At 40.8% G+C, this 26,950-nt stretch overlaps 3 protein-coding genes across 5 annotated transcripts; 2 read left to right on the forward strand and 1 right to left on the reverse strand.

Moving 5' to 3' along the window:
* Window positions 1-309: 309 nt before the first annotated feature.
* Window positions 310-4,711, forward strand: LOC108369631 (lateral signaling target protein 2 homolog). Of its 3 annotated transcripts, XM_017624788.1 has the most exons (5): window positions 363-446; window positions 539-1,279; window positions 1,364-2,751; window positions 3,045-3,366; window positions 3,400-4,711. In XM_017624788.1, the coding sequence occupies exons 2-5, from the start codon at window positions 569-571 to the stop codon at window positions 4,204-4,206; spliced, it is 3,228 nt and encodes a 1,075-aa protein (XP_017480277.1). In that variant the 5' UTR covers window positions 363-446; window positions 539-568; the 3' UTR covers window positions 4,207-4,711. The 3 variants fall into 3 exon arrangements, with proteins under 3 accessions (XP_017480278.1, XP_017480277.1, XP_017480276.1); XM_017624789.1 differs by having other exon boundaries at window positions 310-446; window positions 3,045-4,711; XM_017624787.1 differs by having other exon boundaries at window positions 1,367-2,751; window positions 3,045-4,711.
* A 3,129-nt stretch (window positions 4,712-7,840) lies between these two features.
* LOC108369632 (cilia- and flagella-associated protein 58-like) lies at window positions 7,841-17,257 on the forward strand. The gene is made up of 12 exons (XM_017624790.1): window positions 7,841-8,090; window positions 8,162-8,381; window positions 8,642-8,771; window positions 9,963-10,257; window positions 10,329-10,657; window positions 10,736-11,052; window positions 13,792-13,907; window positions 13,958-14,125; window positions 14,311-14,671; window positions 14,751-15,033; window positions 16,684-16,822; window positions 16,893-17,257. Exons 1-12 carry the CDS (start codon window positions 7,929-7,931, stop codon window positions 17,181-17,183), a joined length of 2,811 nt encoding a protein of 936 aa, XP_017480279.1. The 5' UTR covers window positions 7,841-7,928; the 3' UTR covers window positions 17,184-17,257.
* A 455-nt stretch (window positions 17,258-17,712) lies between these two features.
* On the reverse strand, window positions 17,713-26,211 carry LOC108369633 (cilia- and flagella-associated protein 58). Its single transcript, XM_017624791.1, is given in 12 exon segments — window positions 17,713-18,002; window positions 18,076-18,214; window positions 21,059-21,492; window positions 21,574-21,962; window positions 22,040-22,126; window positions 22,129-22,304; window positions 22,370-22,503; window positions 22,559-22,873; window positions 22,947-23,100; window positions 25,253-25,391; window positions 25,506-25,725; window positions 25,811-26,211. Coding segments are annotated over 12 exon segments (2,562 nt in total). The 5' UTR covers window positions 25,913-26,211; the 3' UTR covers window positions 17,713-17,729.
* Window positions 26,212-26,950: the final 739 nt, after the last annotated feature.

Below are 26,950 nucleotides of genomic sequence, written 5' to 3' on the forward strand. Positions count from 1 at the left end.
ACATATGTACAGTGGCGTAGCCATGATTTCGGGTAGGGGGCGGCGGGGATGAACAAAATTTTCAGCGATAAGAAAAGTCGGTCAACTGAAAATAGCATGGATTCTATAATCCCTACAGAGTTACTTTTATACCTAAGCCAGGCAAGATAAGATTACATGCCGCTTGAAGCTATTCAATCCAAGTGCTAAAATCCTTGCTAAAATTGTAGATTCTTCAAACGTTTAATAAGATTAAGATACTTTCTGTTCGTGGCGAAATATACTGGCACAACATTAAACTCTTAACCCTTTTTTTTTGCTTTCAGGCGGATGATAAATCACTACTTGCACGCTTCTATCATGCAGATCGGTCACTCACAGCCGTCGCCAGCGAACTGGACAGTTTCGATGGGCGCGCAGAGCCAGATCGTTGCTCGCGGCTTGTCAGTCGGCTGCGCCAGGGACAGGTACATATATATGTCTTTAATTTAAACCCAAACATACATATTTTTACTAAGTAATTTGTGATTTGACAATTTCATATTCAACCAAAAAAAAGGACAAAGTACTCGCCATCACCAATTTGATTATGGAAGAGTTGCTCGGTGATGAACGCCATCCGCGTGCGTTTCGCGCCAAATTTCCCGAAGAAGTGTTGCAAGAGAATCTTGCCGGCCAATTGTGGTTCGGCGCCGAGTGCCTTGCTGCCGGTTCATCGATAATGCATCGTGAACAGGAAAGCAAAGAGATGCGTCCATTGGCACAGGCCGTCACAAAGAGTTTGGGTACAGTGCGCAGTCTGTTGCGTGATCAGTGCCTTCGCAACAATGTGCCGAACAGCAAAACATTGCGTTTGGATATTAACGATTCGGGCACAGAGCAATTGTATGAGAGTTTGAAGATTTTTGATCGCTTATTTGCCGAATTCGAATTACGTTACGTCAGCGCTATGGTGCAGGTTAAGACAAAGGAGGAGTATGAAATGCAGGAGCTAATTTGTGTACTCTTCTCAGAGACACTGCAACGCGCAATTAAATTGGGTCTAATTGATCAGGACAAAGTAGATACATTCGATCCTGCTTTAATGTTTTCCATTCCACGATTGGCTATTATTACCGGGTTGGTCGTCTATCCGAAAGGGCCGCTGAATATGGATATGTCAGCAGATCAGCTCTCGGAGATGTTTCGACCCTTTCGCACGATACTCATAAAAATTCGCGACCTACTACGTACGCTGAGCAAAAGTGAATTGCAGCAGCTGGAAAAACTTTTGTGCACCAATGAAGATATTCAATTGAATGTGAGTGCGATTGCTTTGCGTTTTGTGCAGACCAGGGTCCTTTATTTAAATTTACTAATTTCTTCTATTTGTAATTCTTTTTAGCAGCCAGTTGGCCACAGCAGCATTGAAGCGCCGAGTGAGGATCAACAGAATAACAATAGCAACACAACTATTAGCACAAGTACTAGCACAAAAAATCCCTCCAGTAGAACAGAAGAGTTCACAGAACCAGAATTGGAGCAACGAAACAATAATTTAAGTAGCACACGGCCCAGTGCCGAAAATTGGACCCCACCACTCCCCGTCGCCGAATCAGGCACAAGAAGTTCAAAAGATGATTTAAGAACAGTTGGCTCGAAGTCACGTTGTGGCTCTTGCAGTCGACACTCAGTCTCCTCAGCCTCTGGTGACAGTTCAGTACTTTCCACACCCGCCGCTTCACCTACCCCATCACATTCAATTGCGTCTACTACATCTGCTGTAACCAATAGCTCCACTACCTCACCTGCAGACTGGTCTGATGATGAAGACGACGATGATGAGGACGAAGACGAAGACGACGATGGCGATGATGATATTCTCATCAATGCAGATGACGAGGCTGAACTCGATGAAGATGATGATAATGAGGTAGTGATTGGTGATTGTGAAAACGAAGACATTGTATCTGCTGATTGCGCCTCGGGTTATCTCATTCCAAATACAAATTTCGGCAATCTTTTGCAACCCCAAGATGTTCCTTTGACAGGCAATTTTATTGCCAGTGAAGATGACGCGTCCAGTAATGCCAATGTTGAGGTGGAAGATGAGCACGCTTTTTCAGATGTACCCACCACTAGCGCGGCATTGAGGCGACTACGCCTCAGCAATCCAACTGAACACTCTGCCATGCAAAGTGGCGATAAAGCGACAATAATCGCGCCAACAGCAGCAGCAACAACTATAACACTTTCACCAAAGTCATCTCTTTCGAGTGGCAGTAGTGAAACTGATAAATTGTCTGCCTGTAGCTGTGAGTCTCCGTCATCCTCGTCGACGCAAAGCAAAAAGAGTGAAGTAAGTGGGAAAGAGACAAGCCAACGTCACTCTAGCAGTCATCATCACCGTCACCTTGATCATAGCTGCTCGGCGGGAAGACCACATAAAACTCACAGTCATCATACGCACGGTAGCCCTCCTTTTCGACACCAAAATCAACATCACCATCACCATCATCATCATCGGCGTAATCGAAGAGGCAGTGATCACACAACGAAGGCGAAAAGCAGCGCAGCTGAGGATTGTGTTAGTAACGACGCAACCACTCTACAGCTAGGAAACTCGGGTGATGTGAAAGAGTTCAACAAGTCGAAGACGACTACTTGTAACAACAGCTCCTCGAGCGCAGATAGCAGCACGGCATCTTCGCTGTCGGATGGCGTTGTTGATGCGCACCAACAACCTAACGAAGTTAATCAGGCTATAAAGGTGTCCACACGCAAGAGATTTAAGTAAGTTTATGTGTATGCTTTTAAATTATTGAAGTGAAACTTCTTTGACGTCGGTGGTGAATTAAAAAATCGTCATAAATAAATGTGACAGCTGGGATGCAATGGAAGTGCATTTCTCTTCATTCTTCCATATCCCCCTCTCTTGCCAGCTGTATGAATATTAAGAGCTACACCACGATTTAAGGTATAAGATGCCTAAGATAAAAGCAATTCGAGAGAAGTTTCACTTCCGTACTGTCTCGCAGGCGCACTTAAAAAATTAAATTTTTTATTTCATATTTTTATTCTTTTAGAACTATTGAAAATCTTCTCCATCGCCTGTTTGTTTGCATTGCCGGAGTGGCTGATCAACTGCAGACCAATTTTGCAGCTGATTTACGTCAAATACTACGCAGCGTGTTCCTTATGAATATGTCACCCGTGCAGGAAGAGCTCGACATACCCGAAAAACCAAAGGAATCGGAACTGTTTGAGTTCCGTGCTTCCGAACAGGATGTGATACAGGAGAATGCCGGCTCCAACCAGAGCATTTATTCAGCAGAGGAAGTCAATCCCGAGCTGGACAATGTGTTCCACAACAGTGGCGGTAGTGGTTCCGGCAGCGGTAATAACAGTAGCAGCAGCAACAGCAGCAACAGCAGCAACAGCAGCAGCAGCAGCAGCGCTAGCGTCAGCGTCAGCAATAGCAATAATCGGCATTCCCTTGGTGGCGCCATACAGCGTGGCAATACCATAGATGTATCAGATCCGAATGTTGTGTCGTCCGGTGTGTCCGTGGGGCGCACGCATGTCAGTCGCAGCCGCAGTTTGGGTGATCACGATCACAGTGATATAGGCGCGACACCTGCCACATCGTCCGCAACAACGACGGTCGGCCTTCAAAGTAGTCGCCGCTTAAGCGCTTACATCAGTGGACAGCGGCAACGCCGAAATCGAAATGATTCAGTGGGTAGCACTTCGCCCATCTCATCCAGCTCTTCATCATCTGCCTCGTCCGAAAGCAATTCACCAGTTAGTCAGCGCGCTTCAATACCCAACCCAGCTAGCAGTAACAACAATAATAATCTAACAGCAACAAGAACGTCACCACCGTCTGCTGCTGCCGCTGCCGCTGCCGCTACTAGTATGCGCACCGCCAGCATAAATACACGCCTGTCCCCGCCCGCTTGGGTGCCGGACGATAAGGCGCCGCGTTGCATGGCTTGTCGCACACAGTTCACAGCATTCCGCCGTCGCCATCACTGTCGCAACTGCGGTGGCGTATTCTGTGGTGTCTGTTCGAATGCATCGGCACCATTACCCAAATATGGACTGACAAAGGCAGTACGCGTATGCCGTGATTGCTATGTGCGTGAGGTGCGCGCCAATACCACTGTCACTGGTGGCGGCGCTGGGCGTAGCACTGTCATATCGCCGCGGGCAACAGCGGCGGCAGCAACAGCTGGCGGGTCGTAGAAAAGCGAACTGCAGCAATGGGTAGGGCTCAGAGGGAGCTCACTCGCGGAACTGATAAAAATGAAAAGCTAGGCTTTCGTATTGCTTTACTGCTGCTTTACCATTCTTTGCCACGCGTCGTCTGTGGAACATTATAAACTAAATGTTTTTCGATTTTTGTTTGTTTAATTTTAAATTGTGAAAAGTTACACAATGCAAATGTGTAAATATGGATTGTATTGGACTTTTAAGTTAGCGTCAATTACAACTGTGTGTTTGTTGTAAGCCAGAATAGCGTTTACAATTAACAAATCGATGTCAACAATTCAGATAATGATGTTTGCGTAAGGGAGTACAGTTCCATAGGTAGACTGTTACTAAACAGTTTGTTTTTTTCGGAAATAGGAGCAATGTATTAGCTCTGAGCTATAACACCGGCTTGCGTTTTGCCTAAATTATGCATTTCCAGTTGTTTCGTATAATAAATTATAACACTACGATTCCATAAAAACAAAGATATTTAATTGAGACAGCAAAAAGCAGCATTTTTGTGAATTTTGAAACTCAAATATTTTTTAATAATTTCGTGTAAAACGTTTTAGATTCAGCGCAGAATCCCGTTTCGGAAATTTTCATATTCAGCTTACGTTTGTGTTTGTGATATAACAATGCAATTTCCTTTAAAATTAATAACTTGTTCCTAGCTCAAGTCTAAATACCCTCCTAGCAGAAAACTGCTTACGCTTACATTTGCATACGGTTTGGATTTTTGATTAACATATTTCTTTTTTTTCAAAAATACAAGTTTGATTTAAGTTTTATCAAACATTCGCATATGTAGTAAAAGAGTCAGCAACCACAGTGTATGTATGTATTCTTATGTACAACTTAGAACTTGGTCTATTTTTGTATAACTTAGTATTTAATGAAATTTAAAACAATAAAAACATAACTGATGAACATAGACAACTGTTAGTTTCGTAGTAATAAGAAGTTTTTGTATTGCATTTTTTAGTGAAGAGGATACTAAAAATAATTTTTTAACAAAAACTGAAAATAAAAATATTAAGACACGCCCATATCTGTTTTATATTGCATAATTGTGTTTCTGAGATGCGTGCGGGCGAGAGTAATGAGATGATAAGAGAAAGAGTGAAAATAGTGTAGTCTAGGAAATTTCTGAAATAAGTTGAGTTCTGATATTTTGGGTATTCTATCAGTTATATTAATACATACACATTTTCTTTGCAATAGTAAGTAAATATGAATCAAACACATATAGCCTTACTTTTTTATTGCATTGCTTTTGTAAAAAAAAAATNAAGTGTAGTCTAGGAAATTTCTGAAATAAGTTGAGTTCTGATATTTTGGGTATTCTATGAATTATATTAATACATACACATTTTCTTTGCAATAGTAAGTAAATATGAATCNTAGTGTAGTCTAGGAAATTTCTGAAATAAGTTGAGTTCTGATATTTTGGGTATTCTATCAGTTATATTAATACATACACATTTTCTTTGCAATAGTAAGTAAATATGAATCAAACACATATAGCCTTACTTTTTTATTGCATTGCTTTTGTAAAAAAAAAATATAAATATGTAATAAACATATAAGTGGTATTCGCGCTTGTGTGTATTCGCTGTATCCTGCGTAAGTGTAACTGGACGAGCGTGTGGTTGTTGTTAAGTACATGTGTATTTGATGTACTCATACAACAAATACACATACATAAGAGCGAATTCCCCTATTAATTAATTTCCTATGTGACTCGCTGAAGTGTCTTAACATTCGTATGTATGTATACGCGTTTACTTGACTTCAATTTATCTTTGATTTTGTTTAGTTGATATTTACCCATACATATGTAATTGTTTTAATTTTTCAACATTTTCGCTATTGTAATGTATTAGTTGTAATGGCACTTAAATGGCATTCGCTGGAAACTAACAATTTGCATTGCATTTGTTAGCCGTTAAATAAAAAAAAAATAAATAAATAAATAAAAAAGAAGAAATTTATTTTATGACTATATAACGAAATGGCCGAAAAAACTGCTATAAAAAAATATACGTATTTACAAATTCAACTGTCAACAATAATTTTATGTTGCTAAAATTTATTATTATTTTTTATATGAAACGTGAAGAATTTTGTGATCTAAAAGTTTTGTTTTACTTTTTTATTTCGCTGATTTGCGATTTTCTTTGTAATACCTAAAAAAACTACCAATTTCCAAAATTTTATTGTATACTGGTGAATCGTAAAATTAATTTGTTTAAAAAAATTAAATAAATAAGTATATATACATTATATACACAAAACAATGTAAAAATGAAAAATCGTGTTTAATTTTTGTCGAATCGTTATTAGAAATACCGTTCTGTTACCGAATAGTTGTGGATCGGAAAGGCGGTACCTCAATTTGATTTAGTTCCGATGATTGGACCATGAAGAAATTAACGGTACTCTGAAATATTATGCTATAATATGCGATACTTTGGGGTTTGATGGTAAGGATGACAAATTCAGTTTCAGATGCCGGAATACTATGCTTTTTTCATACTCCAAACATTTTAGAAACTAAGGTCTTGAGCAGATATTTACATATTGCCCATTAAAGGAGGCAAAAGGTGGACGGCGAATTGTCTGCTTAGTCGACAATTTTCAAATCCAACGTCGTAGGTAAGAAGGAGAGCTCCGAGGACCACTGTTCAATATTGGCGTTCACCAATAGTATTGAAAATAAACGGCCATGTCTAAAATCACGTTCGCTTTTTAGCCACATGGGGCCTTAGCGTTGCCGCTGCAACAACGACGGCGTCTCCACTAAGGGTCAAGCTGCAATTGTGCATTTACGCTTAATAATCAGAAAATTTTATGGACCTGTCCGAACATCGCACTATGGACTCGCACGGGATGCCTTCTCATGTTGCTTGAACACATCTGAAAACGAGGCCTTCATGCTGCCACTTAAGGAAGAATATCGCCTCGTCCTGAGTTTCGCCTGAAAACAAATTCACCCCAATTTTTTTTTTTTACCGTCCAGGGTATACCGGAATATACACTACTGCTAGCTCCAACGTTGTACAGGCAGTAAATAAACATCGTTTACCAGCTTTGCCAAATTTCTTTTCAAGAAATCGTGTCAAAAACAGGAAGTAAACTAGCTTTTAAAGAGGTTACAATCTTACATGATATAAAACGGACATAAGGTATATATATATATCTGGAGGCCGTTATAAAGTCGTTCCTCTAAATTCGACCGCAGCGACGTCAGGTGGATCTTTAGATAAAACTTCCTTATCAGTAATGATGGCGCCCGTCGAACATACATACAGGGAACAAAATTCTGATGCGACAAAATACAGCGTGAAATTCTTATATTGCTGCAAGTGCTGGAAGTGGTTGGAACTTAAAAATTTTTATGATGAGTATAAAACCTTAATTTGTGTCGCCCTCTTTTATTATCGATTTTTAAAAAATTCCCACAATCACTAACTGACCTTGACAACGCTTTTTGACTCAATCACTTTCGAACGAATACAATTTACAAACTGAAAAATTTAATTTTTTGGAGTAAATCAATTTTCCTCAAATATAAAAAGCTTTTACGGCAAAAGCGCACGCTTGCAAAAAAATCTGCACGAAGCTTTTTTGTGTACTCCAAAAATAAATAAAATATATTTTATATAAATAAATTTTTTATTATCAGTGATAGAAAAGGAAACTAAAACGAAATGCCACCGAAAAAGGTTAAGGGAAAAGGCAAAAAGAAAAAAGAGCCCGTACCGGAAGTGGAGCCGGAGCCACAAATTGAATTATCTGACACTTCTATAAATGAGCGTGAATTGGACTTGTTGGATGACCTTAACGATGACTTCTTCTCGGCAGCCAATCAGGTGACGCAACGGCAATGTTCACCAATCCAACGCTAAATTCAATTTTAACTTTTTTCTTTCGCTTCGCTCAGACTATACAAAAACTCATGGAAGCGAATCGCACTTATGAAGCTTCGAAAATTAAGAAATACGTGGATATAATTTTCAATTTACATCGTCGCTATGCCGATGAAGTGAAAGAGACGTCCGTGCTGCGACCACAAGTAATACGCGCGGAGAATAAGTTGCGCTTGGCCTTGGAGCTGACCGCCAATTCCGAGGAGGCTATGGAACGGCTGCGCGAAGCTCTAAGTAAGTGGGCAACCGATTTGTGTCACTGATGTGTTGTGGTATTGAACGATATTAATTTTTTTTTTACCTTCCATAGGCAAAGCCTGGATGGAGAGTGACGCCTCATTATTGCGCGAACAGGATACGCAAGAGCGTTTGCAGGAAGTAATGATAAAATGTGAAGGNGCGGCTGCGCGAAGCTCTAAGTAAGTGGGCAACCGATTTGTGTCACTGATGTGTTGTGGTATTGAACGATATTAATTTTTTTTTCCCTGCCATAGGCAAAGCCTGGATGGAAAGTGACGCCTCATTATTGCGGGAACAGGATACGCAAGAGCGTTTGCAGGAAGTAATGATAAAATGTGAAGGAATAGAGAGCAAGGAGGCGAAGAAACAGGATGATACATCGGAGTAAGTGATTGCGATGGTGTTGGTAGATTTAAAGACTTCCGTTTGATTTGGAACCTGTATACATACACCTTTCCCTCTTAGGCTTTGAGAAATCATTCCAATCTGTGGTTGTTCATGAAATTGTCCACTAGGGATTGGCATGTTTCACATTTCGGGTGGGGACGATAACAGGTTTTCAGAGTGTATTACCCCTTGACTTACGAGTATAAAATGTGAGCAATCCAATAATTTATGCTCTGGGATTTCATAAGCCAGCTACCAGGACAGCAGAGTCTGGCTCTGTCCCATACTTGGAATATGATTGATTGATTAGATTAGATTGCGAAAGCGCGTGCGAATGTCTACTTCATCCACTCGGAGCAGACATGCGCATTGTGAATGAATACCAGGAGGACACACACATCCTTCTAACCGAAGTTATTCCATATTGTCAGTATTGTGTCTGTTAAACTATTTACTATCCCAGCTATTTACTAAGCCAACGATGCACGACATTCGAAACTACTTTCGACTCTACCACCCTGGAACCGAACGTGTTCAATGCCGCCTGACTGCAACGACCTTCCCTGATAGCAATTATACCTGTACTATGTTGTAGTAAACATGAGTAAATTTCGCCTGGACTAGGAGATGGTATAAGCATTGTGATGGTTCAGAGTAATTTCTCACTTAAAATGGTTCCCGCTAAGACTCTCGTCCTCCTGTTCGCATACAAGGCGCCTTCGCGATTCTCTTAATAATTAGGTTCTGCGAAAGAAAGCCTGGGAAGTAGGTTTCTTGAGAAAACTTGCTGGACTCCTTTTGGGAGACCCATCTGGTTGTTAGACAATTCATAGACAATACGATTGATCAAATTTGAGGGTGTTCTATAGGGGTAATGCCTCGGGCAGGGAATAGATTCCCCCACAGTACTCACGCCACGTAAGCTCTTTTGGATCTGCAGTCCGCTTTTGATTTTCGTTCCGCAGCTCTCTTCAAAGGCGTAACGGGGAGTTGCCGTGAATCAAACTCACATGGGCAGTAGTAATTGCTGCCGTAGGCGGGTTCACATCTTGCACATTAAATAGGCCCCCTTTGGTTTTCATGGGATTCCTGTAGAAAAGGTTTTTAGTTAAGCTTTGAAGGAAAGCTCTATCATTTTAAAGCTTGGTACACAATTTCCACTTATGTTATAATTAATTCTCTTCACAGATTTGGTAATTTAGCAAAATACAAAAACATTATTTTGCGTGAACGCGATCGTCTCAACGGTGAGGTGATTGATCTTGAGAAACGTTTACAATTCCAACGGTACTACTCTGAATCTCTCGAGTATATCAACAAAAACAATGAAGAGACTTTAGCAAAGAATAATAAGCAAATGCGCATGCTCGAAACGGAAAAGGGAAATTTCGAGGTAAAAATTCGAAGTTTGCAAAGTAATCTCGACGATCAGAAGGAAATCACAACGCGCACAGCTTTGAAATTGGATGCCGTTAATCGTGAGGTACATATGTAGTATACGGTGTTGTTGCTTAGGTACTACTTGTTTCTTGACTATTCCTTTACAACGTCCAGTTGATGGAAACACAAAAAAAGTTAGCGAAGAAAGTAGAAGACTACGATCAGCAAAAGCATACGATGGAGAAATTGCGTAATGACAATGCAATAAGCAATCGACAGTTGCTCAAGAATGATGAAGAAATAACTGAGATGCGAAAGGACCAGCGCGCAAATGAGGAGCTTATTAAAGCGTTACGACTGGAGGATAAAGTAAAAGCCAACACAATAAATCAAATGGCAAAAAAATACAAGAAGGCCGTGCAAGATCACAGCTCCATTTCATCTAAGCTGTACAAACTGAATCGACTGAATAACACATTGGGCGAGGATATTGCACGGCTGAAGTGAGTCTAACTTAATGCATTGTGGTTACTCTCTTAAGCTTAAATAATCATTACGATGTGCATTAACCCTGTGCTTAGAAACCAAATCAATGCATTGGAAAAGGATCTGGTTAATTCCACTTACAAATTTGACGAACTGCGCAATGTTAAGGATAACATGCAACACGAGCGAGATGCATTGCGCAGCGATATCGTCAAGTTGAACAATCAGATAGCCGATCTCAAACACACCATTATGATGCAAACTATCAATATCGATGGACTTCATTTGGATATAAATAAATTGAATGTGAAACTAGACGAAGCGCGTATAAGCGTGTCGAAGTCGCAGAAGGAGCGCGACGAAATGGCGCAAGAGGTCGAGACGCTGCACGAACGCATCGAATATCAACAAGGTAGGTATTTGAAGATGAGCGAAGAGATACCATGCCCTAAAATACCTGTAATATTACACGAGGAAATTTTGGTTTCCTAAAAGACAAAGTTTTGATGTTTGTGAATTCACCTTTACAATAACTGAAGGTTTTAGTTCATATTGCCACAAAGGCAAGGTCGTAATTCAGACTCTGTTCCTTAGGTATAAACGTATGTAAGTAGTCGAGTGGTACTGGTATGGTGTGAGTAACTCATGCGAACGAGTAATAAAAAAACTGGTCCTAAATGTAATATAAATGGTAAATTTGTTGGCTTCAACAGAAACAAAGGACACCGCGGTCTAGAATAGCTCTTGTATCCCTGTGATGGTCGCTAACCCTGACGGTTCAAGACGTTATTAGTATTCCTTAAAAAAGCTAAAACGTTTCTCGGTAGATGAATTTCTAACCTTGAGGGAATGAATTGAGGAAGAACTGAAGTACTGCAATCTTAGTCTGGCTAGTGCTGGACAATTACACATAATATGCTCCGACATCTCTTCATCTTCAAGGCAATGACGGTAGAGGAAAGACCAATGACCAATGACGGTGCCTGTGAGAGTGTAGGTGATTATGACCGGTATATATTTATATCTTTTCTGGCAAAAGGATAACCAAAAAGTATGGCCTGTCTAAGATGTCCTACCTCTCCCCAGTACGAGGTAGACAAAATTAGTATAGACGATGAGCATTCCGCAGTGACCAAATACTGTAGGCGACCACTGCAGGCGAGTGTTATGAAACCGTGGTTTTCTAGGACCCTCAGATTTGGTTATTTGCTTTTAATGGGGCTTTATGCAGTCGAAGAAGCAAATATATGTATGAATGTGCTACGTGAATTTTGGCACTTTTTTGCTTTTTAAGACAGTTTGGAAGACGAAACGTTTGTGGGGGCGGCTTTCAGTCCTACCGATCTACTGGAGATATAGGCCTCGTTGACCATTACCAGCTGCATGGTTTCATCAAGTTTACGAAGACTGGCAAGAAAGCGCCCGCGAACCGAATGACAGGGACGATGGAACTCATCTCCCAATGCCCGTTGGACTTATGTATAGGCTCATCCCAAATATTGAAGACTGGGCCGACAAACCGCACTGATTGTTTGTTTCGAACATCGTCCAGTCAGGAATCTAGGGCTCAAGATACTGCATGTAGTAGGCAGTGGACACTAACGCATCTGAAATTATTTACAAATTAACAGAAGAAGCAGAGAAGAACCCTTACAGGTCGAAACTGAAGCCTATGCAGTATTTTTTGCAACTAAAGAAGATCCCGAAGATCCTGACTCCTGATCTATTTGGAAATGTGAGCCGAAAGTTTAGACAGAAGGGTAGTTATGTGACTGAGAGTGGCAGGTATCATACCAGGACAGTGTTAATCGTTGCACCATATCCATATGAAGTTGTATAATTGATCGANATGCAACGTGAATTTTGGCACTTTTCTGCTTTTTAAGACAGTTTGGAAGACGAAACGTTTGTGGGGCGGCTTTCAGTCCTACCGATCTACTGGAGATATAGGCCTCGTTGACCATTAGCAGCTGCATGGTTTCATCAAGTTTACGAACACTGGCAAGAAAGCGCCCGCGAACCGAATGACAGGAACGATGGAACTCATCTCCCAATGTCCGTTGGACTTTTGTGTAGGCTCATCCCAAATATTGAAGACTGGGCCGACACACCGCACTGATTGGTTGTTTCGAACATCGTCCAGTCAGGAATCTTGGGCTCAAGATACTGCATGTAGTAGGCAGTGGACACTAATGCATCTGAAATTATTTACAAATTAACAGAAGAAGCAGAGAAGAACCCTTACAGATCGAAACTGAGGCCTATGCAGTATTTTTTGCAACTAAAGAAGATCCCGAAGATCCTGACTCTTGATCTATTTGGAAATGTGAGCCGAAAGTTTAGACAGAAGGGTAGTTATGTGACTGAGAGTGGCAGGTATCATACCAGAACAGTGTTAATCGTTGCACCATATCCATATGAAGTTGTATAATTGATCGATAGTAGCGATTTAAAGTGCATCATTCAATGCGAATCCGCTGGTCATAAATCCATTTACGGTTTTGGGTTAGGCCCTGAAAACTTCTTTTCGATAAAATGCTGTAATCCTAACGCCAGAGATAGTACCGCCGAAAAAGCTTCCGTGAAAATGATCGAAATCATTGATCTAAAAGTCCCCATTTTTTTTGTCTAGATCCAAGAATAAACGAAATATTTAAGCTTTCAGTCGNTGGGTTAGGCCCTGAAAACTTCTTTTCGATAAAATGCTGTAATCCTAACGCCAGAGATAGTAGCGCCGAAAAAGCTTCCGTGAAAATGATCGAAATCATTGATCTAAAAGTCCCCATTTTTTTTTGTCTAGATCCAAGAATAAACGAAATATTTAAGCTTTCAGTCGACAAAAAACATTTAAAATCCAGTCGAATTTATGTTAGATGCTGCTGCTAGGACAGCTGTTCTGATGCGCTTCGGTACACGTGTGTCTAAATTTCCTCTAAGTGAATGAGGAAGTGAGCCTGTTTAAATTTTCTTTCCCTTTTCTTCCTCGAGTGCAGAATAGCTGACATTTGACACTCACCACCTTATATGAATTCGCCTGGTAACAGTTAACTTCACGCACACAGCTAACCTCTAACCTAAAAGGTCATGCTAAAAAATTTATAGTTAAAAATTCTGACCTCTAACTTTTTATAATTATAATTTTTTCATTAAGAACAAATTCAGTTGAAATCGAATCAAGTTACGGATTTGAGCGAAAAACTACAGCAAAAGCACTTAGCTTTGATCAACGTGAAAAAACAGTTGGAAACGGTCCATTCAGAGAAAATGGTNCCTCTAACTTTTTATAATTATAATTTTTTCATTAAGAACAAATTCAGTTGAAATCGAATCAAGTTACGGATTTGAGCGAAAAACTACAGCAAAAGCACTTAGCATTGATCAACGTGAAAAAACAGTTGGAAACGGTCCATTCAGAGAAAATGGTGCTGAAACGAAATTTGGAAACGTGTACGCAGGAACGCGATAATTTCCGCATATTGCAGACGGTAAGAGATTGCAGCTGAATAAAAAATTATTACAGAGATCACTGACTTAAAACAACGAGATTAATATACATACAAAAATAGACTGCCTAAAAGAAAGAAAGGATCAGCATATTTACCTCTTCTAGCATTTTAACATTGGAGCATCACTCTCCGATTAGCTCACTTTTTTTTGTTTTATTCTTTAGAAAACGAATCATCAAATTCAACAACTCACCGCAGAAATAATGGCCAACCAAAACAAGATTTCCAACCTCAACTTGCAAATTGAGCGCCTGAACAACGACAAAAAAGAGCTGCAGTCCGAATTGAAGAACAAGGAGAATCTGTTGGCCAGTGTACGTCGTGATTTACGCGAAATGAAGACCAAAAACGACAACCTTCTCAAGACTATACACGAAGATGAGTTGAAGTTCATGAAAATGTCACAGGATCTCGATGAAACACGCAAGGAGAAGAACCTGGTTGGGCTGCAAATGGTGCGACGCAATGATGAGATCGTAGTGCTGCGTGAAAAGCTCAATAATACGCAAACGGCTTTGGATCAAGGTTCGTAAATTTATATTACTCTTGCTTTGTTGTGCGGTGTCTATACATATGTATATGTTATTTTCCAATATTCGCGAAGGACAAACGCAGTACAATCAACGTGTTGAAGATATACGTTTGCTTAAAATGGAAATAACTAACTTACAAACGGAACGTGATTGCCTGACGCGTGCCATAAAGAGTACAGCGAATATGCGCGAAGAAATCATAAGATTGCAACGTTCTTTAAATCAGGAACGTATCAAGGTACGCTCACTCACTGAGGATGCAAAGACACCAACCGGTGTACATCGCTGGCGCATACTCAAGGGTGAAGATCCGAATCGCTATCAGCTGTTGGAAAAAGTGCAAATGTTACAGAGGTGAGAGAAGAGTATAAATTGGGTGGAGCGGTAGGAAGTTGAACTTACAGAAATACTAGATTATTGTATGTGAAAGCTTAGCGGTGACTAAGCTATTTGCTGAGGAAAGAATGTCCAGTGAGTGTACACTCTGTAGCTTAGAGTTTTACGAAGCGTTTTGGTTTTTCATTACCGTCAGGACCCGCATGACCTAATATGCAGTTCAGAATTTCAATATTATTTGCTGAAATCATATGAAAGTTCAGAGCTGGAAAGAATTTGGCGAGAGTGAAAGAAAGGGTTTTTAAGAAAAGATTAGGGGATGGGGTCTAGGCATACTGTCTTCTTAAGAGTTCCGTTGCCAGAAGTTGAAGAGATGGCAACTGCAATATATCGCGCTTAATATAAGCACTGATCGTTGAACGCAGAGCACAGGGATTGCCGAGCTTATCAGTGCCGACTGTTCGGCCTCTCAAAGTAATACTAACGGGATACTGGATAATTGGTCATAAGACGCATAAGATCTGAGNTTTCCGTTGCCAGAAGTTGAAGAGATGGCTAGAACAGCAACTGCAATATATCGCGCTTAATATAGGCACTGATCGTTGAACGCAGAGCACAGGGATTGCCGAGCTTATCAGTGCCGACTGTTCGGCCTCTCAAAGTAATACTAACGGGATACTGGATAATTGGTCATAAGACGCATAAGATCTGAGTGCCGCGTAACAATTTCTATAGACGATGTTGAGAAGAGATATAATTCATTCAGCGCTTCCTATGTGAATGCGCTGCACTCCGGGGAAAGCGCCTAAAATCTCTGCGAACCATTTCTTAGAGAACTTAGACAGTTTGAAGAAGACTCCACTACAGGGTTTACTAGACAAGGATGCTTTAAGGAGTTGCAAAGGCAGGTCTGGGGATATCCTCCCCTAGGTATCACAAAGGTTCTTTGCGGCCTCTGGATGAACACTTACCAAGAGCTGTCCTCTAACCCAGCATTTTATAAACTCTGATGGTTGCGCCCATCACTGACTGAGCTCAATGTGAAAGGTAAAAAGTTAATCTCTGGTATTGTTTAGCATTTGAACATCTCCGCGCTTTTAAAATTTAAACAAAGTCAAGGGCACTAGTCTCTTTACTGTGGGCAGGGTAGTATACATATATACAAGAATTAATTTATCCGCAGGCGAAATCTGANGTGCCGCGTAACAATTTCTATAGACGATGTTGAGAAGAGATATAATTCATTCAGCGCTTCCTATGTGAATACCCTGCACTCCGGGGAAAACGCCTAAAAGATCTGCGAATCATTTCTTTGAGAACTTAAGACAGTTTGAGGAAAATTCCACTACAGGGTCTACTAGACAAGGGTGCTTTAAGGAGTTGCAAAGGCAGGTCTGGGGAAATCCTCTCCTGGGTATCACAAAGGTTCTTTGCGGCCTCTGGATGAACACTTACCAAGAGCTGCCCCCTAACCCAGCATTTTAAAAACTCTGATGGTTGCGCCTATCACTGACTGAGCTCAATGTGAAAGGTAAAAAGTTCATCTCTGGTATTGTTTAGCATTTGAACATCTCCGCGCTTATAAAATTTAAACAAAGCCAAGGGCACTAGTCTCTTTACTGTGGGAAGGGGTAGTATACATATATACAAGAATTAATTTATCCGCAGGCGAAATCTGAAACAAGAGATATATAAAGAGAAGCTAGAGCAAAAGCTGGAAGAGACGCATCGTGTGTGTGATTCTCTAAAACGTGTGGTGGAGAATTTGCCGACAACAGATGTCAAAGAAAAGCTTGTAGTAACGCAGGTAAGTTCGAGCTCACACAACATTTGATACTCTTTCTACATCTGATCTATTTCTCTCTCTCTCTCTTTAGCGCATTAATCGCTCACAGTTAAAAAAATTGAAAGCGCTCAGTGCGGAATTATCGATCAATCAAATTGAATTAAAAGCGCGTGAATGCATCATTGAAGAATTCAAAGACACGCTAAAGAAAGCAAAGCAGCAAAACAATTATGAGCAGCAAAGCATTACACAGCCAACGCAGTCTGCAACATCGAGCGCCGTTGTGCCCTTCGCCTACTCAAGCCAGGAGAATTATATGGATTGCATTTTTGTGGAGACCAGCGATCCCAGCCAAGATACGCAGGAGCTGAAGACAGTTTAACACGCTGAAGAAATATTATTTTTTTTTTATGTGTTTAAGTGGAAATTTATATACATTTTCGGTTTAAGGGCACGAAGAACGCATCTTTATGGAAACAATTTTTACCNCGAAATATTATTATTTTTTTTTATGTTTTTAAGTGGAAATTTATATACAGTTTCGGTTTAAGGGCACGAAGAACGCATCTTTATGGAAACAATTTTTACCTTAATACATTCTCAGATGTATAATTGTATTCGAAATTTATCAGAGGCCGAGCAACGATGAGTGCAATGAGAGATGATGATGATGAGATGAGAGGAACATCTCTTATTTCCGTCTTCTCAATATTAATATGTGCTGCTCATTCCTGCTGGGAACTTTCACTCATATAAAATACCATACCTGTTTTGTAACTTGATAAACAAAAAATAATAAAAGTCTCGGCTCATTTTCTGCACTTTATCCATATCTATATCTATTTTCTTTAGTATTTTAAAACACGATTAAATACACAAGTTAAAAAAAAAATAAACTAAAAAAAACATGAACACACTTGTTTCCTGTTTACGCTCCAGTTATGAGCTTGAAGCCAGCGCCCAGTGTGCGTTGCATATTTGGTGGCGCTGAGAAGCATTGTGCCTGCATTTGTACCAATAGCTGACGCTCTTCTAGAAGTTTTTGCTTCTGTCTTTTCTCGTGGTTCAGCTGAGATTTGGCATCGGTAAGACGTACCTTTAGTTCGTCTAACTTTTGGGAATTACTTTTCTCGTCCAATTCTTTCACGTGCAGTTCAGCCATTAGTGCTTTCAATTTACGCTCTTTGCCAGACAAAGTAGCCTGCAAGTATATATATTTTCAGTGCGAGTTAAAGAAACACAGCTTAACTCAAGCAACTATAATATGTACTAACTTTCACGCTATTCAATTCGGCACGCACTTTATGACTCGGCAGCTTAAGCATAAACTCTTTAAGTGCCTCATAAAGCCGTTGCGATTCCTCGAGCGCTTCTTCGTGATGCAGTACTGTCACGTTTTGTTGTAGTATTTGCCTAGAATAACAAGAAAAATACTTTAGCTGTCAATTTATTTCCATTCCTTTTTCCCTTTCAACTCCCACTTAGAATGAATGGAATGGATTCATGGTAGGCCGGAAAACTCAAGATCGTTTTTTCAGGTATTTAAGAACTAGGCCTATGGAAAGGATAAAAAGAATTGCGAAATAGGTGTAAAAATTTTTAGGCACTAATGAACTTTAGTAGTTTGTGTCGAGGGAAAGATAACTTAACTCGTCATTCTCAGTACATCTAACCCAAAAATTTACTATATCAATATGGTGAAGAAAATGCTTTATACCATCTTCAATCTCCCAGCAAGGCGTAGAAAGGGGGTTGTCCACAATAAATACCACCATTTGTTGCCACCATAGATCGTGTCCTATAGTTATTCATATAAGAGCTTGTTGGTTAGGTTAGATAAGGAAAGCGCGTACGAAATGATCGGTGCTTCCACTCAGAGACAGACTCGATCAATGTGATTGTTCGTAGCTCCTTCCCTCTGTGTTAGATAAGGAATTTCGCACATCACTATTTTTAGGATACACTTGGTTGCTTAACCAACTTAATTTTTATTCTTGGAGCTGTCGGTATAGAGAGTTTAGTTTGATATTTAGGGCCAACGACAAAAGGGTAATATTCTGACAATCTTTTAAACAGCCTCTTTTCCCGGAACTTCGTGGTACCCAAATCAAAGAGAATGTGATTACATTTTACATTTTTTACGATAGATATACTGATTGATCTGCACACAAGAGACGAGATTTCTCGTCACTGTCTTTCGAGGGATCAACATCGATGGATACCGCCCAACATACATTAATAAAGTGGATAGAGTAAGCCTTCACTCAAAAATATTATGCAGTAAGAGCCTTCCCCGACATCGAGGGGACCTTCAAATATGTGATTATGGAGGGGTTGAAACCAATCTAGTAAGACTCATTTAAGGTTTACTTCGCGACAGAACTTTCGAGTCGAAAAGCCTGCCCTCAGCGTAGAGTCAATAGATGCACTCCGAAAGGTGGTTCTCTGCCTACTGCTTTGGTTAGCGGTTGTAAAGGACCTTCTGAAGGAACGAGAGAAATTGGGCTGATGGGTTATCGCCTATGCACTACGCAGATGATGTGGTGCTTATGGTTAGGGGAAGATTTCTAGATGTCTTTGTTTTAACGCAAAGTAACCTGAACTTGGTAAAAGGTGAGCGTCCAACTGCCGCGCCGTAGTGAATTCCAGTAAGACGGTCTTGTTTACTAGGAAGTACAAGGTCCCCGGTGTAGCTCTTCCCCCGATCGGGGGTGTGCGTATGTGCAGCTCTCCAACAGAGTCAAGTACTTAGGTCTGATCCTGGAAGATATTGGGGAATCCTAACAATAAAGAAAGGGCAAGAAAGGCGTCGTTTGCCTTTTACTGCTTGTCCACAATAAATTCTGCTGCAGCGGAGCTATTGGTAAGAGGTGGTGTCTCTCGTCCAAAGTCATTGGCACTATGAAAGCATAGTCAAGAGTGTCTTGTTTACGGGGCGTTGTCTAGTGGTACGGGGCGTCGGGGCGTTGAGAGTGGTAGAGAAGGTCACACTTCTAAGCAACTGGTGCGGGTACAAGGGATTGCTCTAATTGGCATATCAATGGCTACACTGCCGCTTGACGCCATGTTGAACATCAGCCCTGTAGATATTGCGGGCTGAGTTTTCGTAGCACAAACTTCCATTAGGCTAAGGGAAGCCAGAAGGTTAACTTACTCGAAAGCTGGACACTCTGGAGTTCTAGAGAGCTGTGATTTCGTCCCTGAATGAATATATTACTGTGCTTCCAAAATGGCTCCCAATAGCTCCTTTCCTACCCAGATTTCTTCAAGGCAGGTGTGGCTGGCGCGTGACTACAGGAAGGTGGTAGGATGGATCAAAACTTGATGGCATGATTCGTTGAGGTGTTTTCTCCACCAAAACTATGTTTCTGCTTCCGAACTTCTGCAGTGTCTTTAAGGCGGAAGTAGCTGCCATCAAGGAAATGGGAGACTCACTGCAGAAGAGTACACGTCAATTAGGGTGGATATTATTACATATTTTGATAGCCAGGCGGCTATCAGGGCCCTCGCCGCTATGATGAAATCGGTAAGGGAATATCTGACCTTTCTAAATCGCGTCGGAATACTTCTTAATCCGGCTTATTTGGACGCCGGACCACAAAGACATTGAAATGTTATCATCGGGTATGGCTCTTCTGAGGTCCACTCTTGGATGGTTGGGCTTCGCAAGGCTAAGATGGAAACTTCTGGCCCGCACTTCTTGGCTAATCCTATGAAGCTCGTAGGCACTGAAATTAGTCGCATTCTCGGCGTTTCGCATTCTCAGTCCAGCATTCTAGACAAATGATTCTACTCCACTATACTACATCAGAATACGTGAATAAACGATTATACCCAAAGCACTATAGACGGTCTTACTAAAGGCTTCTTTCTACAGTTACGTAAATATATTTCACTTCCGCGGTAAGACTTAGGCATGCACCGGAACCAGGTGTGCTGTGCTTTACATTAAAATCCCGAAAACTGCATTATTCATAAATCTTATTAAGGATTCTCTGTATCTTTCCACATATGTTACTGGGAGATTTTCCTGACGTTAGTTCACAAACATTATATGCATAAACTTGGATATGCAGTCGCGATGCTGGTTGTGGAAAGACCAGATGGAGAAGGACTTGGCTTCACTTGGCGTCAGTTGGCATAGAAGAGAAACGCCTGGTGGCTGTTTTGGCCTCGGCCAAAATCACCTAGACGGTTACAGAGCCAATAAAGAGGAGGAAGGATATGTATGTAGTCCACTTCGATGTCTACACTTACTTTCGCAAAGTTTGTATTCTCTGTATGAGATCCATTTTCTCTGGATCACGTCCTTTCAAATTGCGCCAACGATGCACATTCATCGGTGTCATCATCTCCTCCTGCATGGCGCGTGCCTTGATGCGTTCCTGATTCAGCAGCCTATGCATTTGTAGCAGTTCCTGACGCAAATCTGCCGCATTTTCGCGATCCTTGCGCAACACATTGCGTTCCGTACGTAAATTCTTGATTTCCATGCGCATCAGACGCATATCTTCTTGCGCTTGCGCATATTGCCGCTCGGTTTGCTCGTAGGCCGTTTGCAGTGTTTGCAGTTGATCTTTTAACTGCGCGTAGTCGTCATTGCATTTTGTGAGCGCCACTGAGACGGTATTCTTCTCGTCTCTGATATGATCCAGTTCACGCTTCAGTTGCGATAATTTTTGGTTGTCCTCCTAAAATAAAATAAAAAGGAAGTAGACATATTTATTGGCGTTTTAATTCTAGCCTAAGATAATTGCGTGTAGCTTACTGACCTGCAGCGATTTGGTGTTCTTATCGCACAGCTTCTTACGCTCCAACAATTCACAACGTGTGTGCTGATGCGCCAGTTGGGAGTAGCGTAGCTCAGTCTTTAGCAGCCGGCGCTCTTTCTCCAATTTATCGATCTGCACTTGCAGTCGACCCATTTCACTCTCTCTGAGGGAAACCTTAGTTTTGTAGCACTCGATATCCTCCTGCAGCTTGGCAATTTGTTGCTCCAACTTTCCATGTTTCTCCTCGGAAGTCTGCAGATTTCGCATAACACTGTTTTTCTCGTTTAACAACCCATCGTGTTGACGTTGTAGATTGTTAGTCTTTTGCTCGAGATCGCCTATGGCGCGTTTTAGTTCAACCTCGTAGTTTTCTTTCAATTGTATTTCGTCTGTGGTTAAGAGTAAGAAGAGTAGTATTAGTTATTATAGCATTATATAGGTAGTGTTTAATGCCGGTAGTGCTCACTTTGCAGCGCATCGATTTTGTCCAACAAAACTTGGATTTCATCTACTTTTTTCGTCTTCTCCTTTTCACTTGTTGTAGTCCTCTTGCAATTTCTTTTGCCGATTCCTGGAACTGTTCGTCTGTCTGTTCGGCTGTCTGATGTTCGGCGAACAAGTCGCGTTTCAGCGTGTCGCGCTCCTTAGTCAGATGTTCGTTGTTCTTTTCGAATTGATGTACAATGCGTCGCATCGATTCCAACTCCTTGTCCTGTGTACTCAGCTGGGTTCTGTGAAGAATAATGAGCGGCAATCAATACTTTCCAGTCGAAAGTAAATTCAAAAGCTCACTTACTTCAAGCGCGCATTCTCCTCCTCCGCCTTGGAGCGTGCATCATTTAGGGTTGCGTACTTGCGTGCGGTGTTCTCCTCCGATTTGACCAGCTTTGCGTTCTCACGTTTCAGTTTGATTATCTCATCCTCTCGCGTCTAAAATGCGAACAATCGACATAGAAGTTAATCTACAGCATTTCTTAAAACTCACCTTCAACAGACTAATGCGCTGCGTTAACGCCCGCTTGTTCTCATCGCGTTCCTGTATCGCATATTCGAGTTCCACTACGGTCTTGGCTAGCTTGTTGCTTGTGGTGTTATGTTGCGTATGCAGATGCTCCAGATTGCTCTTTAGTGAGAGGATTTGTAGATTATGGCGCACCTTTAATTTGATCAATTGATCATTGTGCAATTTGATTTGTTGAATCTTCTCTTTGGCTTTGGCTTCTTCGCTGCGTGTCTGAGCAAGCTCCTTTTCCAGCAAGTCCAAACGTTTGCGGTTGTTGTACGCTTCATTCGAGGTTTCCTGCAATTTTGGGGATGTTTGTCAAACCAAGTGGACACGTTATGCTAATTAGTGTTCAAAAAAATGAATTTACATCAAGCATTTTGACTAAAGCTTTATTCTTTTCCTCCAGTGTTTGTGTCATTGCTTCCACTTCGCTGGTATAGAGGCGTTGTATTTGGATACGCTTGTTAAGTTCCCGAATTTCGTTGTTAAGTTTATCTCGCTCGTTTTGTTCATCCCGTTTGCTTGTGAAAAATAAGAGGTATAGATCTTTGATTTCATTTAAGAATGTAAAATAGGAAGAAAGGCGATGCTGAGGAGGTAATAAGATTTTTTTTCCTCCAAGTCCAAATTCACTATTCTTTTTTTTAATGAGTTATCTTAGTATCCCTCACTTCTGGGACCCTCGACGTGGAATTATTGGAGGAAGTGAAATTGCTGATAAGATGAGCGGAAATCTAGATTACATTTTTAATCAGAAGAGGAAGTAAATCTACTATTTAGTTACGGCGGCTAGAAGTGATCTATCATAACAATCTTATTTATGGGTACAGGTCTTCTTTCAACANTTCACTATTCTTTTTTTTAATGAGTTATCTTAGTATCCCTCACTTCTGGGACCCTCGACGTGGAATTATTGGAGGAAGTGAAATTGCTGATAAGATGAGCGGAAATCTAGATTACATTTTTAATCAGAAGAGGAAGTAAATCTACTATTTAGTTACGGCGGCTAGAAGTGATCTATCATAACAATCTTATTTATGGGTACAGGTCTTCTTTCAACAACGCATCGTTAAGGACCCTCGCGAAATCTCTTGGCGAATTGCCATTAAGGGTATGTGCTAGTAAGGACTTCATAAAGGCACATAAATAATTTACCTTGCCGTTTTCTGTACTTCACAGAAAGAAACATTCCCAAGCTTGACAAGTGCTTTATTGTTATGCAGTTACCAGTAAAAAATTCTGTAGCAGTCTTTGTGTAGTTTACCATCCGTACTTGTTCAGTATTGTCGCACTTCCTTTTTCATTCTCTGAAAGAACCCTTTGCAGACCAATGAAGGGTCATAGACGTATGGATCGCTGCGCAGCCCTTCTCTGGCGGGGTATCCATACNTTCTGTAGCAGTCTTTGTGTAGTTTACCATCCGTACTTGTTCAGTATTGTGGCACTTCCTTTTTCATTCTCTGAAAGAACCCTTTGCAGACCAATGAAGGGTCATAGACTTATGGATCGCTGCGCAGCCCTTCTCTATCTCAGCAAATACGAAGACGGAGACAAATATGGGATCCGCCATTGCAGACACATAGCTTCCACTGTCACGAGAGCCCCGCATCACTCTGTCCCAATTATGGTCTGGATATTGTAACCGCACTGAGAGCTACATTCCGCACTCGACCCCAATATCACCAACCACCTCTTCACACCTTAGCTCAGCCCTAATCAGCTAACAAACCTCTCCCGATGGTCCAACCCCGTCGAACAGCTTATTTCTTGGGCCTATCACTAGTTCAGATTGACGACGAAGGTTGGTGGACAAACATAGCTGGCCGGGGCTTAGTAGTGCCGCTACAACAACAACGAAGACCAATACGCATACGAAAACGAATACGAAGAGCAACCGAAGACAAAAACTCGAAGACCACTAAGACGAACACGAGTACGAAGAGGAAAACGGAAAAGAATGCAACGACGAGTAGGAAGACGATTACGAGCGCGAACTCGAAGGGGAGTAATAAGACGAATACGAAGAAAATACGAACACGAAGACGAATAAGAAGATGGCAACGAAGACAAACACGAACACCAATACGAATACGAATACGAATTCACAGACCAGCCAAAGTAGAATAGGAAGACGAATTCGGAGACGAAATATAAAACGGCGACGAAGATGAGTACGAAGACACACACGAATATGAAAAAGAGGACGAATACAAATGTGATTGCGAAGACGTACACAAAGCCAGCACGGACACGAATGCGATACGAATAGAGGGATGAATACGAATATGACGACAATGACGAAGACATATATTAATATGAAGAAAACTACGACGACGAATATGAAGAGGAAATACGGAGGCGAATAAATATATGATTCACGCACGACCACGAAAATAGCGACTTAAACGAATACGATAGTGAATGCGAAGTCTAATACGAATACCATATATATGGAATATGAAAACGAACACGAAGTTGAAGGCGAAGACTAGCCAACTTAATTTTTAGAAACCTCTGCCCCCCTTTAGACCTATCCCTACATTCCAGTTTAGGTATTTCGTAGCGCTGGTTTTATGTTTTTGAACTATAAGACCGTCCTTTTCCATATTCCATTCCTCAAAGTCAATATTGTGTTTCGTACAAAGAAAAATGCTTAAAATCTCTCTCACTTACCTTTGCAACCCAGAGCGCTTATCGCTTAAATGCTCAACCATTTGCTCGAGTGTATCCATTTTTTCTCTCATCTTCAACATTTCATCCTGAGCGTGCTGTTCACGTGATTGTGCGGCATCCTTTTGCAACCAAGCGCCCTCTAGTGAGACAAAAGTGATTGTGCGGCATCCTTTTGCAACCAAGCGCCCTCTAGTGAGACAAATTTAATTAAAACATTTTTTTTAATTACTTCGATTACCAATCAATCACCCACCGATGACAGTACGCAACTCCGCTATGGTTGCCTGATCCATTTTACTCATCTTGTTGACATGATCCAAACGTTCTTTCAAGCGCTGTATTTCTTCGGTAAGCTCTTGGCAGCGCAGTTGCTCCAAATGCCAGTCTGATTTGTAGCGATTCGAGCAAATAACCATACGTTGAACATTGTCCGCATTATCGTGAGTGTCCTTCTGCCGCAGAGCTTTCGTAATCTGCAACGCAGTCATATATGTACATATGTAATAAGAGAGTATAATCAGTAGCAGAATGCATAAGAAAATTATTTCGGTACTCTACCTCAGGTACTTTATCCATTAAATTCGTATAGAAATCATCATCAAAATCCTCCGGCACCAAAGGCTCATCATCCGAACCGGAAGCTCTGGAACCGGCGCTCATTTTCAAGGATTTCTCTTAAAAGAATTACTTGTCTGCGAAATTGAAATAGTAATTTTACGGCAATAAGTTCTTAATTTAATTTTTTTTTTACTTTCTTGCACAAATCTCCGCCAAATCACTTATTGACTTAATAAACAAAATTTTTGCGCTGTTGCCAATGCCGGCACCTAACGCCTGCTCGCTGGCTCTCGGCCATGGTCTGCTATGGCAACAGGTTTTTTGCTGTTGTGGACTCCAACTCCTCAATCGGAAAATAGCTACAAGGAAGTGTTATACATTTATTTTAAACATTTCTTCACATGAGCAATACATACCCACACACATATGTACATATGTAGCTATACAATTCATAGAGACAAACTAAATAGTACTTGCTAAGGCAACAAGTGGAAACTTTAATAAGTTGTTTTTGTCGCTTTCCTCTTTATTTTAGCCACATTTTGTTTATGTTTTTTGTATGCCTTGCCATTATTTGGGCGCATGTCTGGCAATTTGTGTTCCTGCAACGCCAACTATGCAACTATGTCGTTTAGTAATGCTACAGTTGGGTGACTGGTTGGTTAGGTTTTTTTTTTTGAATTTTAGTTGTATATTTCACATTTACTAGCTGATATTCCTACATGGAAATGTGGTCAGTTGTTTACTTAGATTAGTTACACCAAGTGCAAGTGTTTAGTTTGTAGCTTTTGTTTATTATCAAGATACATACATACATACATATGTCTTACGAACCAATTAACTTATTGGCATACTCTACATACCCACAATGGGCGTCTTTGTATGTATTAGATTGTGAGCCTCCCACAAGCCTACTTCCGCATCAGTGAATCGGCTTTTGCTGACAATGGTAAGTACTTACTTGCTTTCCATTTATGAAGTAATTTCACAATGGTTTTCCCTTTTGTAACATTAAATCTTACATATGTATGTACGTAAATATATTACTCACAATAATTATTTTGATTATACGAGTAATTTTGTGGCTGTACCTCTATTGTGATTTATTTAACTTCTTCCACCTTAAGGATAGGATTTTCC

This window comes from Rhagoletis zephyria, unplaced genomic scaffold (genome assembly GCF_001687245.7).
Source record: "Rhagoletis zephyria isolate East Lansing unplaced genomic scaffold, Rhagoletis_zephyria_1.1 Rzeph_scaffold_03784, whole genome shotgun sequence".
In the NCBI taxonomy this organism is placed as follows: domain Eukaryota; kingdom Metazoa; phylum Arthropoda; class Insecta; order Diptera; family Tephritidae; genus Rhagoletis; species Rhagoletis zephyria.